The sequence below is a fragment of the Macaca fascicularis genome, chromosome 5 (genome assembly GCF_037993035.2).
Source record: "Macaca fascicularis isolate 582-1 chromosome 5, T2T-MFA8v1.1".
Lineage (NCBI taxonomy): Eukaryota > Metazoa > Chordata > Mammalia > Primates > Cercopithecidae > Macaca > Macaca fascicularis.
The window spans coordinates 40,099,767-40,114,730 of NC_088379.1; the positions used below are offsets into that span (position 1 = coordinate 40,099,767).

General features: G+C 38.8%; 1 protein-coding gene across 4 annotated transcripts in view; it reads left to right on the top strand.

Annotated features, from left to right (window-relative positions):
* The window catches only part of NSUN7 (NOP2/Sun RNA methyltransferase family member 7), a 54,757-nt gene that overhangs the window by 15,430 nt on the left and 24,363 nt on the right, over positions 1 to 14,964 (top strand). For all 4 annotated transcript variants that reach the window (XM_074039665.1, XM_045392288.3, XM_065544926.2 and 1 more), the window contains 3 exons: positions 4,956 to 5,108; positions 5,458 to 5,641; positions 6,739 to 6,949. In XM_074039665.1, the coding sequence (XP_073895766.1) occupies positions 6,787 to 6,949 (163 nt within the window). In that variant the 5' untranslated portion in view covers positions 4,956 to 5,108; positions 5,458 to 5,641; positions 6,739 to 6,786. The remainder of the gene's footprint in view (positions 1 to 4,955; positions 5,109 to 5,457; positions 5,642 to 6,738; positions 6,950 to 14,964) is intronic.

The window sequence follows — 14,964 nt, forward strand, 5'->3', positions numbered from 1 at the left end:
CCTCGGCCTCCCAAAGTGCTGGGATTACAAGTGTGAACCACCATGCCTGGCCCGATAAAACTAACTCTAAGAGGTTCTAGAAGAAGAAGTAATTAGCAAGAAGCTAAATGAGAATGATTTCCTCCTTGTATAAGTGATTTGACCTTTGTTGTTGTTCCTCCTGGGAATCCTTTTGTTTTTTCACTCTTATACCTCTATGCACCAACATGTATCTTTTTCTTCACTTATTCATGGGTTTAGACATGTAATCCAAGATGATACCTATTATCTTTTTTTTTTTTTACATATGAAAGATCTTTAAGAATCCATTCTTTGTGTAATATGCAACTGTCCTTTTAATACTGTGTGACTAGGTTAAAAAAAGAGAGCCACAACCCCTTGTTTCTCACTCCCCATGCCTTTCCACCAGTCCAATAATCTATTTCTGTTAAATTATTTGCTGGACTGTTGTGAAGCAGCAATTGGAAAATAAGCAGTGAAAAACCAGAGAAAGGAGGGGAAAGACTTAGTTCTCCTTCCAAACCACCCCAAAACCATTTATCCTGATGTCTTCCACTTCACAGCTAAGGCATCACCATCTACCTAGATACCATCCTTGATTCTTCTTTCCTCCCTTCCCCTGCACTCAATCTGTATCTAATGCGTCAAGTCCTGTAACTCCAATTCAAAAGCATACACTGAGCCTGTGCACTTCTTTCCATTTCCACTACTACCATCCAAACCTATGCCACCATAATCTATCACTTGGACTACCATGATAGCTTCCTTAGACACATTTCCCTGGCCTATAACTCTCACTTTCCTGCAATCAGTTCCACATGGCAGGTAGAGTGGTATTTTCAAAATGTAATTGTGTAGTCATGATAGAATATCTTGGATCAGACTTCCCCTTCTACTGTAAACAACTAGAAAACTGGCCAAAATATATTATAGGACGTAAAGGTTTTGGACATTAGACAAGCAGCCGCACAGAAACTTGATCCCTGAAAGAACAAAACAAATGAGGTGAGCCCTAGAATAGTCCTGGCTTTATGCCTGGAAAAATTCTCAAACTGCAATGTAGGAAGTAGAAAATAGCAGTCTTGCTGAGTTAAGAAACCAGAGACCAGTTTTAGAAGATTGAAGTGATTGTTTTTTCTTCTTTATTGTATTAAGTGGCCAGGTGATTTACATTGACTGATTTATGAATGTTAAACCAGCCATGCATTTTTGGGATAAGGCACATTTGCTCAGATAAATTCTTTTTGTTGTCTTCTCCAGTTTCTCTCATTCCCCATAATGCTCCAGAATTTCTAATTGCCAAAATGCCCTTTAAATACTTGTTCATGGGTTTTATCTCTCATTCTCTCCACTCCTTCTTCAGAAACTCTTCACCTGTTTCACTTACCTAGTAAAGAGTCTGAAGCAGATGTCTGATTTTATATTTTTCTGGGAAATTCAAGCAGTTCGTTGAAGATTATCTTTTGGCATTAAGAAAATACAATCAAGGTCAGGCGTGGTGGCTCACACCTGTAATCCCAGCACTTTGGGAGGCTGATGTGGGTGGATCATGAGGTCAAGAGATAGAGACCATCCTGGCCAACATAGTGAAACCCTGTCTCTACTAAAAATACAAAAATTAGCCAGGCATGGTGGCGTGTGCCTGTAGTCCCAGCTACTCTGGAGGCTGAGGCAGGAGAATCGCTTGAACCCTGGAGGCAGAGGTTGCAGCAAGCCAAGATCGTACCACTGCACTCCAGCCTGGTGACAGAGCAAGACTCCATCTCAAAAAAATAAAAAATAATAAACTGAGGAAAAATGGCATATTAGTTAAGATTATTTTTTGCAACTGACAGATTCTGCAAAAGAGGGACTTTAAGATAATTTTTGGAATGATTGAACATGAGGTTGCAGGAAGGGCGGTGATGTAGCTATGCTTCTACTAACTAGAGCCTGTGACTCCAAATTCATCAGGACTCTAGTCTCTGCTTCTCTGTGCCTCATTCTCTAATCATTCTATATTTCCAGGATAAGAAGCTTGGCTGCCAACAACTCCCTAACACGGAAGTTACATCATATAGTACCAAACACTGGAAAAACTGGCTTGACTCTCTCTTCCTACATCCAAAAAATCTCTCTGTCTTTCTCTCTCTTCTCTCTCATGCACGCCAGTTGGACTTGAACTCTGCAATCAAATTACTTGAATTCAGATAATTGAGAGAGAGAGAATATGGAAGAGAGAGAAAGGACATGTGACATGGCGTACCATAGGAGTGGCAAATAGTTCAGCACGTGACTGAAGATAGATTTATGGATGGGAGTGATGGGAACTGAGGCAGGAAGAGTTGGTTCAGGTTAAACTTTTAAGATCCTAGAATATCCTCATAAGCAGTTTAGATTCTGTCCTGTGGCTGATGGATTTCATCTAAAATTTAAGCTTAGGAATCACATAATTATAATTTAGTATTATAAAGGAAGCTCTGACTGTGTGTGTAACTGGGATGATGGTAAAAAAGATAATCAGGCAGCTCTCTGTGATAACATACAAATTGTAGTAGAAAAAGGACTTCTGGATCAGGAATATTGGGGAAGGCTACTTTGCTACCATTTTCATCATTGCAGTCCTCCTTATTTAAAGCTATGGAAGAAGCTTTTTTTAGTAAGCACAAGATAGGATACTTCATCTACAGAAGTATAGGTCTGGTTATTTTAAGAACATATGGATTTGATATTTGCCCTAAGTCTAATATAGTATATTTATATAAAAATCTGTATAACTGCATGTATACTTTAATTTTTGTGGGATTAAATTTTGTTAAAAATCATGGTCCAAAATGTTTACTATCTGGAAAATTTATTTGGAGATTTATTTCTCCTTACACTCCTCCCATATACACAGCAAATATATATTTTTGGCTTCAAATTTTTAGTCTTTAATGATTGAATAATTCAATAAATAGCATTTATTATGATAAATTTGAACTAAGTAGGTATTTGCAAGTACTGTTAATAAAAAATAGTCTGTACTCAGAATATCTCACAATGTATAATATAGAACAGTAACTCACCCCTTTTACATTAAATTTTTTTTAGGTGTATTAATGTACTATGTCATTTTTTTAGTATCCACTGCCGTAGTTCTGTGACATTTGGACACAGAACTAGACAAATCTAATTTTATTGTAGTCCTAAAAAGCTTAATGTTTGACCACCCTTCCCTTTCCTTCCCAAGTACCCTTATTTTCTCTCTCTCATATACATACACATAATATTCCCACATAAACAATTTTTTTGGGTGAGATGTTCTCATTCTATTGAGTAGATAAGACATGTAGAATAAGGACATTGCAGGCATAAAGAAAAGACGTAGTGATTTCACAGTTGGTGCTAAAAAAATAACAGAGATGCTCATTTACTACCCGCTCTTGTCCTGGCTCCCAGCAGGACAATGGTTTCTTTGAAACAATTTAGGTGGGCCTGACAGTAATTCCCTGAAAGTGTCCTCCCTTTCTGTGCCACCCACCAACCACAACTCAGATCATATTTGACTCTTTTGTGACATCTCTTCTTATTTCTCACTCAAGGTTATAATTGAGGTTGATTTCAGTTAGATTCCTACTGTGTAAACGCTATGAATATGGGTCAGGAATAAGTCCTGTGTTCTCATTCATTAAAGTTTTGGGCTATGAGATCAAGAAAAATCACTGAGCCATCATGGTGATGCTAACCAGTTCTTGTTTTTCTTTTGTGATTTGGAACTTTGAAGCATGGGACATTCAGAACTGGGAAGGACTTAATACAGACTCATGAAAGTTCTTTAATCTTATCAAGACTATACTGTTGCCATCTGTGCTACTAATAACTAGCCTATAATGAGTGCCTTCTATACACCAGGCACTGTGCTAAGAATTTTGCACACATGATTGATAATCACTACATTAATAACAAGGTAAGTTGACCACCTTTAACAGATGAGAAAACTAGGCTGAAAAAGGAGATTAAGTAACATTCCTGAGGTTACACAGCTAGTAAGTGATAAAACCTGGATTTAACTTCAAGTTTGTCTGACTCTAAATCCTAGACCCTTCTCAATAAATAAAGTTTGTCTTTCGGCTGGGCGCAGTGGCTCATGCCTGTAATCCCAGCACTTCGGGAGGCTGAGGCGGGCAGATCACTTGAGGTCAAGAGTTTGAGAACAGCTTGGCCAACATGATGAAACCCCACCTGTACTAAAAATACAAAAATTAGCTTGGTGTGGTAGTGTGCACCTGTAGTCCCAGCTACTTGGGAGGCTGACGTAGGAGAATTGCTTGAACCCATGGGACGGAGGTTGCAGTAAGCCAAGATCATGCCACTGCACTCCATCCTGGGCGACAGACAGAGACTCTTATCTCAAAAAAAAACAAGTTTGTTTTTCAACCAGCAATTAATATAATGATTAAGAAGTTGCTATACAACTATACAGGGGGAGCAAAAACAGAAAGAAATAAATCAGGATTATTGGATTTCTTTTTTTTTTTTTTTTTTGAGACAGAGTTTCGCTCTTGTTGCCCAGGCTGGAGTGGAATGGCACAATCTCGGCTCACTGCAACCTCCGCCTCCTGGGTTCAAGTGATTCTCCTGCCTCAGCCTCCTGAGTAGCTGGGATTGAGGGCGCCCGCCACCACGCCCAGCTAATTTGGTATTTTTAGTAGAGATGGGGTTTCCCCATGTTGGTCAGGCTGGTCTCAAACTCCTGACGTCTGGTGATCCACCTGCCTCGGCCTCCCAAAGTGCTGGGATTAGAGGCATGAGCCACCGTGCCCAGCCTTGGATTTCTATTTACAAATATGACACATTTTTATTTTAGACTTCAAAAATTTGAAATGGAATTATTATTTGTTAAAATTCTAAATGTAATTTTTTAGAGTTTCCAGTGGAAAATCGATAGTCTTGTCTCAAATGCAATAGATTAAGGATGGATTTTCTGTCTCTAGTTTTAAGATAAAATTGGCTGCGGCATTGGCAAGATGTCGAATCAAGCATGATGCCCTTTCAATTTACCACATCCTTCCAGAAACAGTTAGGAAACAGGAACTAAGGGCCTCCACTTTACCACTTTATGCTTGGATAAATACTTGTAAAATCAGGTAAGTGTTTAAATCAAATTCTTTATATTTCAAGTCTCCATCCTTTTAAAATAATGTGATGAGAAGCATTACCTTTTTAAGAGGTGGGGGTGGCACATCAAGGGGAGCGATTAGGCAATCAGAGTTAAGTTCCAGAGCTTATGACCAAATTACCAAAGGTAATTACATAAATATGTTAACTTCTCTGCCTATAATTATCTTTTAGTTTATTGTTAGTTAACATTGTTAGTTCCATTAGATGTAATGTATTAAGTGATATTTTTCTTTGTTACAGGAAAAAAGTGTTAGTGTTAAGTACACTTTTAATGTATTATATTTGTAATTACAAGCTACTGTTGTATATTTACAGCCCTGAAGAAGTTTATAATAATTTGAAGAGAAGAGGCTATAATAAAGTCAAGTCTGTATTGCATATTGATGATAAAGTCTTTGCTGTGGATCAGCATTGCTATGATGTCTTAATTTTTCCATCTCATCTTAAAAATGATCTTATAAATATAGATCTTTTCAAAGATTACAAACTTATTTTTCAGGTAAACTAATATTTACTTTCATTGTGATTCTCAACAATCCAACCTAGCCAAAGAACTTCTCCACTTAAAAAGAAAACCTAATACTGTTTATATTTTTGTAGATTATCAGGGAGGTTTATAAGGCCTAATTGTCACCTTGAATAAAATTAATACCTCTACAATCAGTGCATCTCATTGGCATCTTTGTCTCATGTGAATTTACAAAGAACATATCCTTCTCCCAGATTCCATAAATGGGAAGATTTGCATTGCTGGCAGCTGTAAGGTTCTACTTTTCTCCCCTAAAGGAGAATTCAAGAGAAAGAACAATGAGACCTTTTCTTCCTTCCCTTTCTGGGGAAGATACTAGTGCCATCTTGCATATGAAAAAACAATTGTAATGGTTTTTCATAATTTCTTTAATATAGTCTTACAGCTTTGATTTGTAAGAGGTGTATAAAGCCTATCAGTACGGGAAGAGAATGTGAGGTATAATGTGGTTTCAACAGAATGAAAATAAAAGGTATAAAAAAGTAGTTTAAATTCATTTTTACATCCTTAGATTCCAATTATTGACTCAGATGTACCTTGATCTTCTAAGGTTTATCCCTTTTCCACATTCATATGCTTGGGCAGAATCTCTTACCATATCAAGCACTGAGATCAACTGCAGAAGCCCAACCTGTCAAGCCCCCTTTGATAAGCTTTTCAAACATCTTAGTGTTATTCTGTGAGCTAGTGGCAATTTAGGTGACAAGGTAATGGGGAAGAGAAAATGGAAGTAGTAGATGAGTGGGTTTTTGTGAAGGTAAGAATTGGAGCTAAGATACGACATCATTAATATGTTGACCATATTTTAGAGATTCTGTCATTGCTTTATACAAAAATTAGATAATAACAGTCATAATTTAGGCTAAAGAAAGTTAAGCTCTTTGTTTTAAACATAAGTTGTCTTTGCTAACTCTTTACTTAAACATATTTTAAGATATTAAAACTAAAATGGATTAGGTATCTAATATTACTATGAGGTACTACTTTCTTTTATGTAAAGCAAATAGAAGTCAGCTTATATTTCTAGTGATACCCTTTGAAATTCTAATCATACTATTATCTTATAGGACAAATCTCGAAGTCTTGCTGTCCATTCTGTAAAGGCTTTATTAAATATGGATGATGATATCTTAATGGTCAATACAGGGTCATGGTACACAGTTGCCCATATGTCAATTTTAACAAATAATAATACCTCAAAAGTATTTGTGTGTGGAGTACAATCACAAGCTAAGGATCCTGACTTGAAGACCCTTTTCACAAAAATGGGATGTAAAAGTATGTAAAAATATTTCTTCATTTGGTGATTATTGTTCTACAAGATTTTAGAAACGTTAAAAAGTTTTAATTTATTAGTTTTTTGTAACGCAAAAGCTCTATATGTGAACTAATATCTTAAAATCCTAACTAATCTATATCTTATCAGATTGTCCTTGTTACTTAATTTGGTTAAACAACTGTAGGTTAAATTAATATCTTGGTACTTTGTAATAGTGTTTGACATTTAGCTCACATAATTTGAGGCTCAAACATTTAGTTAAAGTAGAAATTTTATCATTTAATAAATAAGAATGATTATCGTTTAATAAATACTTACATAAGTGCTTAAGTGACAAAGATAGTATCTAGGACTAGAAGCTAAGTCTTTTTTTTTTTTTTTTTTTTTTTTTTTTGAGATAAAGTCTCACTTTGTTGCCCAGGCTGGAGTGCACTGGTATGATCACAGTTCACTGCAGCCTCTACCTCCTGGGCTCAAGAGATCCTCCCATCTCAGCATCTCAAGTAGTTGTGACTATAGGCTCATGCCACTATGCCTGGGTAATGTTTCTAATTTTTGTAGAGCCAAGGTTTTGCAATGTTGCTCAAGCTAGTCTCAAACTCCTGGGTTCAAGTGATTTGCCTGCCTGGGCCTCCCAAAGTCCTGGGATTACAGGCATGAGCCACCAGGCCTAGCCTAGGAGGTCTTTTAGGCTTCTTGTTTTTTAAAAATGTTTCCATTGGATCATGCTAACTAAAGACTTCATTTTATTGTAGGTTCAGCGAGGCTGAAAAACTAAGCAAAACTTTTAACAGATTCACAGGGATAGGGAGACAAAAAGTAGAATTCAGGATTTGACCAGGAGAGGTAGCCTGGTAAACACTCAGGATTTCACTTGGAGCCCCAAAGTCCATCTTGGATAGTGATCAGTCCTCCAAAGAATTAGAACCCACATTCCAGTCATCTTAATTCCCAATTAGATTAAGGTGATCTGGGATTGCTAGTGCCCAGTCTTAGCTGCCTGCCAGAAGCAAAAGTAAATTCCCTCTGGAGGAAAACAACACTATCCTACGTTTCTAATTATCTTCTAATTTTTTTCATTTATTATTTTTTATTTTTTTATTTTTCTGAGACGGAGTCTCCCTCTTGTTGCCCAGGTGGGAGTGCAGTTGGCACCATCTTGGCTCGCTGCAACCTCTTACTCCCAGGTTCAAGCGATTCTCCTGCCTCAGCCTCCTGCGTAGCTGGGATTACAGGCACCTGCCAACATGCCCGGCTAATTTTTGTACTTTTAGTAGAGATGGCATTTCATCACGTTGGCCAGGCTGGTTTCGAACTCCTTACCTCAGGTGATCCACCCATCTTGGCCTCCCAAAGTGCTAGGATTACAGGCATGAGCCACCGCACCCGACCCGTATCTTCTGAATTTTTTCTGATGCAATATCTACCACTTAATTTTATAAAACACTGACAGAACAAGAAAAGATATGACTGAAAGAGAAAGCACTGCAGTAGAAGCAGACCCACAGCATATCTGGAGATACTGGATTTATCAGATGTGGACTTTAGTTTTTTTTTTTTTTTGAGACAGGATCTTGTTATGTTGCCTAGGCTGATCTCATACTCCTGGGATCAAGCAATCCTCCTGCCTCAGCCTCTCAAGTAGCTGAAATTACAGGCAGGTGCCACTGCACCTGGCTCAAAATGTACACTTTAAAATAACTATGATTAATAAGCTGGAGGGACTAAATGTCAAGTTTTAGAATTTTAGCAAAGAACTGGAAACTATAATCAAAAAAGCTAAAAGAAAGTTCTAGAACTGAAAAATACAATGTGTGAAATTAAGAAATAAATGTGATATGGATTTAACAGTAAATTACACAGAACTGAAGATACAATAAGTGAACTGAAAGGCCTGAAGAAAATATCAGACTTAAGCATGGGGAGACAAAGGATATGAAAGAGGTCATAGGACACACATGAGACTCAGTGATTCAGTTATCTCATGTGTGTTTGCTTGGAATTGCAGATGGAGAGGAGAAAAGGAATTGGAAAGAAACAATATTTGAATTTCAGGCTGAGAATTCTTGAAAATGGATGAAAGACATTAAGCCACAGATTCAAGAAGCCCTGTAAAAGTCTAATCAGAATACATGGAAAACATATCCTATGGCCTGACTATTTGTATCCCCCCAAAATTTGTATGTTAAAATCCTAACCCCCAAAGTGATGGTATCAGGAGGTGGGGCCTTTAGGAAGTTGTGAGGGCAGAGCCCTCATGAATGGGATTAGTGCCCTCATGAAGGGGACCCCAGGGAGCTAGGTAGCCCCCTTTCACCACCTGATGATACAGCAGGAAGGCACCATCTGTAAGAAAGCAGGCCCACACCAGACACTGAATCTGCTGGTGCCTTGATCTTCAACTTCCTAGTCTCCAGACTTGTGAGAAATAAAATTATTTTGTTTATAAGCTACTCATTCTATGGCATTTGTTGTAGCAGCCCAAACAGACTAAGGCATCATATTAGGCATACCATAGCATACCTGCTGAAAACCAAAGAGAAAGGCATTGGTGAGTAGCCAGGGAGAAAATACATATACCATCAATGGAATAGCAATAAAACTAAAAACTAACTTTTCAATTGAAACAATTAAAACCAGAACCATTAAACAATGTCTTCATAATGCTGAAAGAAACTACCAAGCTAGATTTTTATATCCACCGAAAATACTCTTTGAAATAAAATAAAATAAAGATATTCTCAGACAAAATCTGAGAGTTTGTCACTAGTAGACACAGTAAAGGGAATACTAAAGATGCATTGTTTGGGTAGAAGAAATGTTACATAGGAAATTGGAGGCTGGGCACAGTGGCTCATGCTGGTAATTCCAGTGCTTTGGGAGGCCAAGTTAGGAGGCCAGGAGTTTGAGACCAGTCTGGGTAACACAGTGAGACACTGTCTCTACTAAAAATATAAAAAAATAGCTGGATGTAGCTACTCAGGACCACTTGAGCTCAAGTGGTCCTCCCACTTCAGCCCAGGAGTTTGAGGTTACAGTAAGCTATGATTGTGCCACTGCATTCCAACCTGGGCAACAGAGCAAGACCCTGTCTCAGCTGGGCATGGTGGCTCACGCCTGTAATCCCAGCACTTTGGGAGGCCGAGGTGGGCAGATCATGAGGTCGGGAGATTGAGACCATCCTGGCTAACATGGTGAAACCCCGTCTCTACTAAAAAATGCAAAAAATTAGCCGGGTGTGGTGGCGGGCGCCTGTAGTCCCAGCTACTTGGGATGCTGAGGCTAGAGAACGGCATGAACCCAGGAGACGGAACTTGGAGTGAGCCCAGATTACGCCACTGCACTCCAGTCTGGGCGACAGAGCGAGACCATCTCAAAAAAAAAAAAAAAAGACCCTGTCTCTAAAAAAAGTGGAGATGCGGCCGGGCGCGGTGGCTCACACCTGTAATCCCAGCACTTTGGGAGGCTGAGGCAGGTGGATCACGAGGTCAGGAGATCGAGACCATCCTGGCTAACACAGTGAAACCCCGTCTCTACTAAAAATACAAAAAATTAGCCGGGCGTGGTGGCGGGCGCCTGTGGTCCCAGCTACTCGGGAGGCTGAGGCAGGAGAATGGCATGAACCCAGGAGGCAGAGCGTGCAGTGAGCCGGGATCGTGCCACTGTACTCCAGTCTGGGCGACAGAGCGAGACTCCATCTCAAAAAAAAAAAAAAGTTAAGTACTTAGGTAAATCTAAATGATTATAATCTAATGTCTAATGGAGTTGCAAATTAATGTCTGTGGGACTAAAGATATTTAATGTTAAATGCAATTAAAATAAATTACAACCATGGCATATAATTTTAGAGGAAAGAGAATAGAATTAATGTGTCCTATGGTTTTTGCTTTTCTAGGAAGTGGTAAAGTAGTATATTAAGTCAATGATGTGTGCTATAATTTCTGGGATAATAAGTAAACACATAATAAAATAATGTATAATGAATAGTTAAGGGGGAGAGGAATAGAATATAGAATTGGAATATGAATCTAAAAAAAGATTAAAAAGGAGAGGCCGGGTGTGGTTGCTCACGCCTGTAATCCCACCACTTCAGGAGACAAGGCGGGTGGATCACCTGTGGCCAGGAGTTCAAGACCAGCCTGACCGGCATGGTGAAACCCTGTCTCTACTAAACATACAAAACTTAGCCGGATGCAGTGGTACAGGCTTGTAGTCCCAGCTGCTTGGTAGGCTAAAGCATGAGAACCACTTGAACCCCAGATGCAGAGGTTGCAGTGAGCTGAGATCATGCCACTGCACTCCAGCCTAGGCCACAGAGTGAGACTCTGTCTCATAAATAAATAAATAAATAAAGGAGAGAAGACCAGGCACAATGGCTCATTCCTGTGGTTCCATTCCAGCACTTTGGGAGGCTGAGGCTTGTGGATTGCATGAGCCCAGGAGTTTGAGACCAGCCTGGGTAACATGGTGAAACCCTATTTCTATCAAAACTACAAAAAATTACCCGGGTGTGGTAGCATACACCTGTGGTCCCAGCTACTTGGGAGGCTGAGGTTAGAGGATTGCTTGAGCTCAGGAGATCAAGACTGCAGTGAGCCATGATTGTGCCACTGCACTCTAACCTGAGTGACAGAACAAGCGCCCCGTCTCAAAAAAAAAAAAAAAAAAAGGAGAGAAAGGGACATAAAAAAAGCAAGACGAATAGCAAATATGATGGTAGATTAAACCAAATAATATATATTTAAGCTAACGTACATTATATGCATATGACATTAAAATATTATGTAAACATAGAAATACACACACGTGTGTGTGTGTGTGTATATATATATTTATTTATTTTAAGACACAGTCTCCCTCTGTCGCCCAGGCTAGACTGCAGTGGTGCTATCTTGGCTCACTGCAACCTCTGCCTCCTGGCTTCAAGCAATTATTGTGTTTCAGTCTCCTGAGTAGCATGCACCACCTCACCCAGATAATTTTTTTGTATTTTTAGTAAAGACAAGGTTTTGCTGTGTTGGCCAGACTGGTCTCGAACTCCTGAGTTCAAAGTGATCCACCTGCCTTGGTCTCCCAAATTGCTGGGATTACAGGCGTGAGCTACCATGCCTGGCCTAAAATATTATACATTAAACACACTTAAAATACATGGACTGAATACTTGAAAGTCGATATTGGATTTTTGTTTTCTTGTTTGTTTGTTTTGTTTTTCTTTTTGTTTTATAGAGACAGGGTCTCACTCTGTCACCCAGGCTGGAGTGCAGTGGGGCAATCTCAGCTCAATATAAATTCAACTCCTGGGCTCCATCGATACTCCTGCTCAGCCTCCCAAGTAGCTGGGACTACAGACATGTGCCACCATGCCTTGCTAATTTTTTTATCTTTTTTGTAGAGATGACATCTTGCTATGTTGCCCAGACTGGTTGTGAACTCCTGGGCTCAAGCAATCCTCCTGTCTTGGCATCCCAAGGTGTTTGGATTACAGGCATAAGTCACTGTGTCTGGTCAGTCTTGGATTTTAAAAGATCAACTAAGTGCTGATTATCAGAAATGCTCTTAAATGATACAAAAAACTTCAAAGAACAGAAAAAGATATGCAGTGCATATGCTAATAAAAAGAGCTGCAGACAAATAGATTCAAGTCAAGAAACACTGCTAACAATGAAGAGAGATATTTATAAGTATGAAAGGTTTAATTCATCAGGAAAATATGACAGTACTAAAGATATATGTATGAATAACATAGTCCTAAAATATATAGAGAGTAAAATTGTCCAGAACAAGTGAACACTCTCTGTATACAAAAAGTCCAAAGGAATCAATGAATACACTATTAGAACTAACAAATTAGTATATAGTAAGGTTGCAGGATACAAAATGAATATATAAAAATCTATTGTATTTCTATCCACCAACAATGAATAATATAAAAAATTAAAGAAAACAATCCTTTTTATAACATCAAAAAGAATAAAATTCTTAGCAATAAATTTAATACAAGAAGTTCAAGACTTGTACGATGAAAACTACAAAATATCATTTAAACAAATTAGGAGACTGGATGCTGTGGCTTGTGCGGGAGGCCAAGGTGGGTAGATCACTTTGAGCTCAAGAGTTCGAGACCAGCCTGGGCAATATGGCAAAACCCCGTCTCCAGAAAAAATAGAAAAAGAAATTAGCCAGGTGTGGTGGCTCATGCCTGTAGTCCCAGCTACGAGGGAGGCTGAGGCTGGAGAATCTCTTGAACTTGGGAAGTAGAGGTTGCAGTGAGCTGAGATTGCACCGCTGCACTCCACCCTGTCTCAAAAAAAAAAAAAAAAAAAAAAAAAAAAAAAAAGGGGAAATTAGGGCCGGGTGCAGTGGCTCACATCTGTAATCTCATCACTTTGGGAGGGGCTAAGGTCGGAGGCTCACTTGAGGCTGGGAGTTTGAGACCAATCTGGCAACGTAGCAAGATCCCATCTCTACCAAAAATTTAAAAATTAACCAGCCATGGTGGCACATGCCTGTAGTCCAAGCTACTTGGGAGGCTGAGGTGGAAGGATCACTTTAGCCCAGGAGTTCAAAGCTGCAGTGAGCTGGTTCATGCCACTGCACTCCAGCCTGGGCAACAGAGTGAGACCCTGTCGCTAAAAAAATAAAAAATAATTAAGGAAGACATAAACAAATGGAAAATATTCCATGTTTAAGGATCGGAACACTTGATGTGGCAGTGCTCCCTAAATTGATCTACAGATTCATCGCAGTTCTTATAAAAAGCTCAGCTGAGCTTTTTGCAGAAATTGACACACTGTTCCTAAAATTCACATGGAAATTTAAGGAACCCAGAATAGCTAAATGAGTTGTGAAAAAGAACAAAGTTTATAGAATTCACATTTCCTGATTTAAAAGCTTACTACACAGCTACAGTAATCAAGAAGTGTGATGCTAATATAACGATAAATGTATGGATCAGTGGAACAAAATTGAAAGTTCAGAAATAAACCCTTACATTTATGGTCAGTTGACTTGCAACAAGGTTGCCAAGACCATGCAATGGGAAATGAATAGTCTTTTCAACAAATGGTGCTGGGACAACTGGATAGGCACTTAGAAAAGAATAAAATTGGATGCATATCTCAAATCATATATAAAAATTAATCCAAAATGGATCAAAAATATAAGTGTTAGAGCTAAAACTCTTATAAAAAAACACAGGTAAGTTTTCATGAGCTTGGAATTAGCAGTGGTTGTTTATGACACCAAAAGCACAAACAACAAGAAAAAAAAAAACAGATAAATTGGACTTCATTAAAATTAAGAACTTTCGTGCTTCAAAGTCACTATCAAAAAACTGAAAAGACTGACTGGGCACGGTGGCTCATGCCTGTAATCTCAGCACTTTGGGAGGCTGAGGCAAGTAATCTCAGCACTTTGGGAGGCTGAGGCAGGTGGATCACCTGAGGTCAGGAGTTCAAGACCAGCCTGGCCAACATGACGAAACCCTGTCTCCACTAAAATTACAAAAATTAGCCAGGATGGTGGTGCACACTTATAATCCCAGCTCCTCAGGAGACTGAGACAGGAGAATAACTTGGACCCAGGAGGTGGAGGTTGCAGTGAGCCAAGATTGCGCCACTGCACTCCAGCCTAGGCAACAAAGCAAGAATCCATTTAAAAAAAAAAAAGAGATAACTCACAGAATGGGAGAAGTTATTTGCAAATCATCTGTCTGCAAAGGGACTTGTATCCAGAATATATAAACAACTCAACAATAAAAAGACAAGTAGCCCAACTTAGAAAGGGTAAAAGATCTGAATAGATATTTATCCAGTGAAGATCTACAAATGACCAGTAAGCTCATGTGAAAAGATGCTCAAAGTCATTAATCATTAGGGAACTGCAAATCAAAACCATAATGAAATACCACTTCAAACCCACTAGTATGGCTATAGTTAAAAAAAAAAAAAAAAAAAAAGGAAAACAACGTGTAAGCAACAATATGGAAAACTTGCTGATGGGAACATAAAATGGT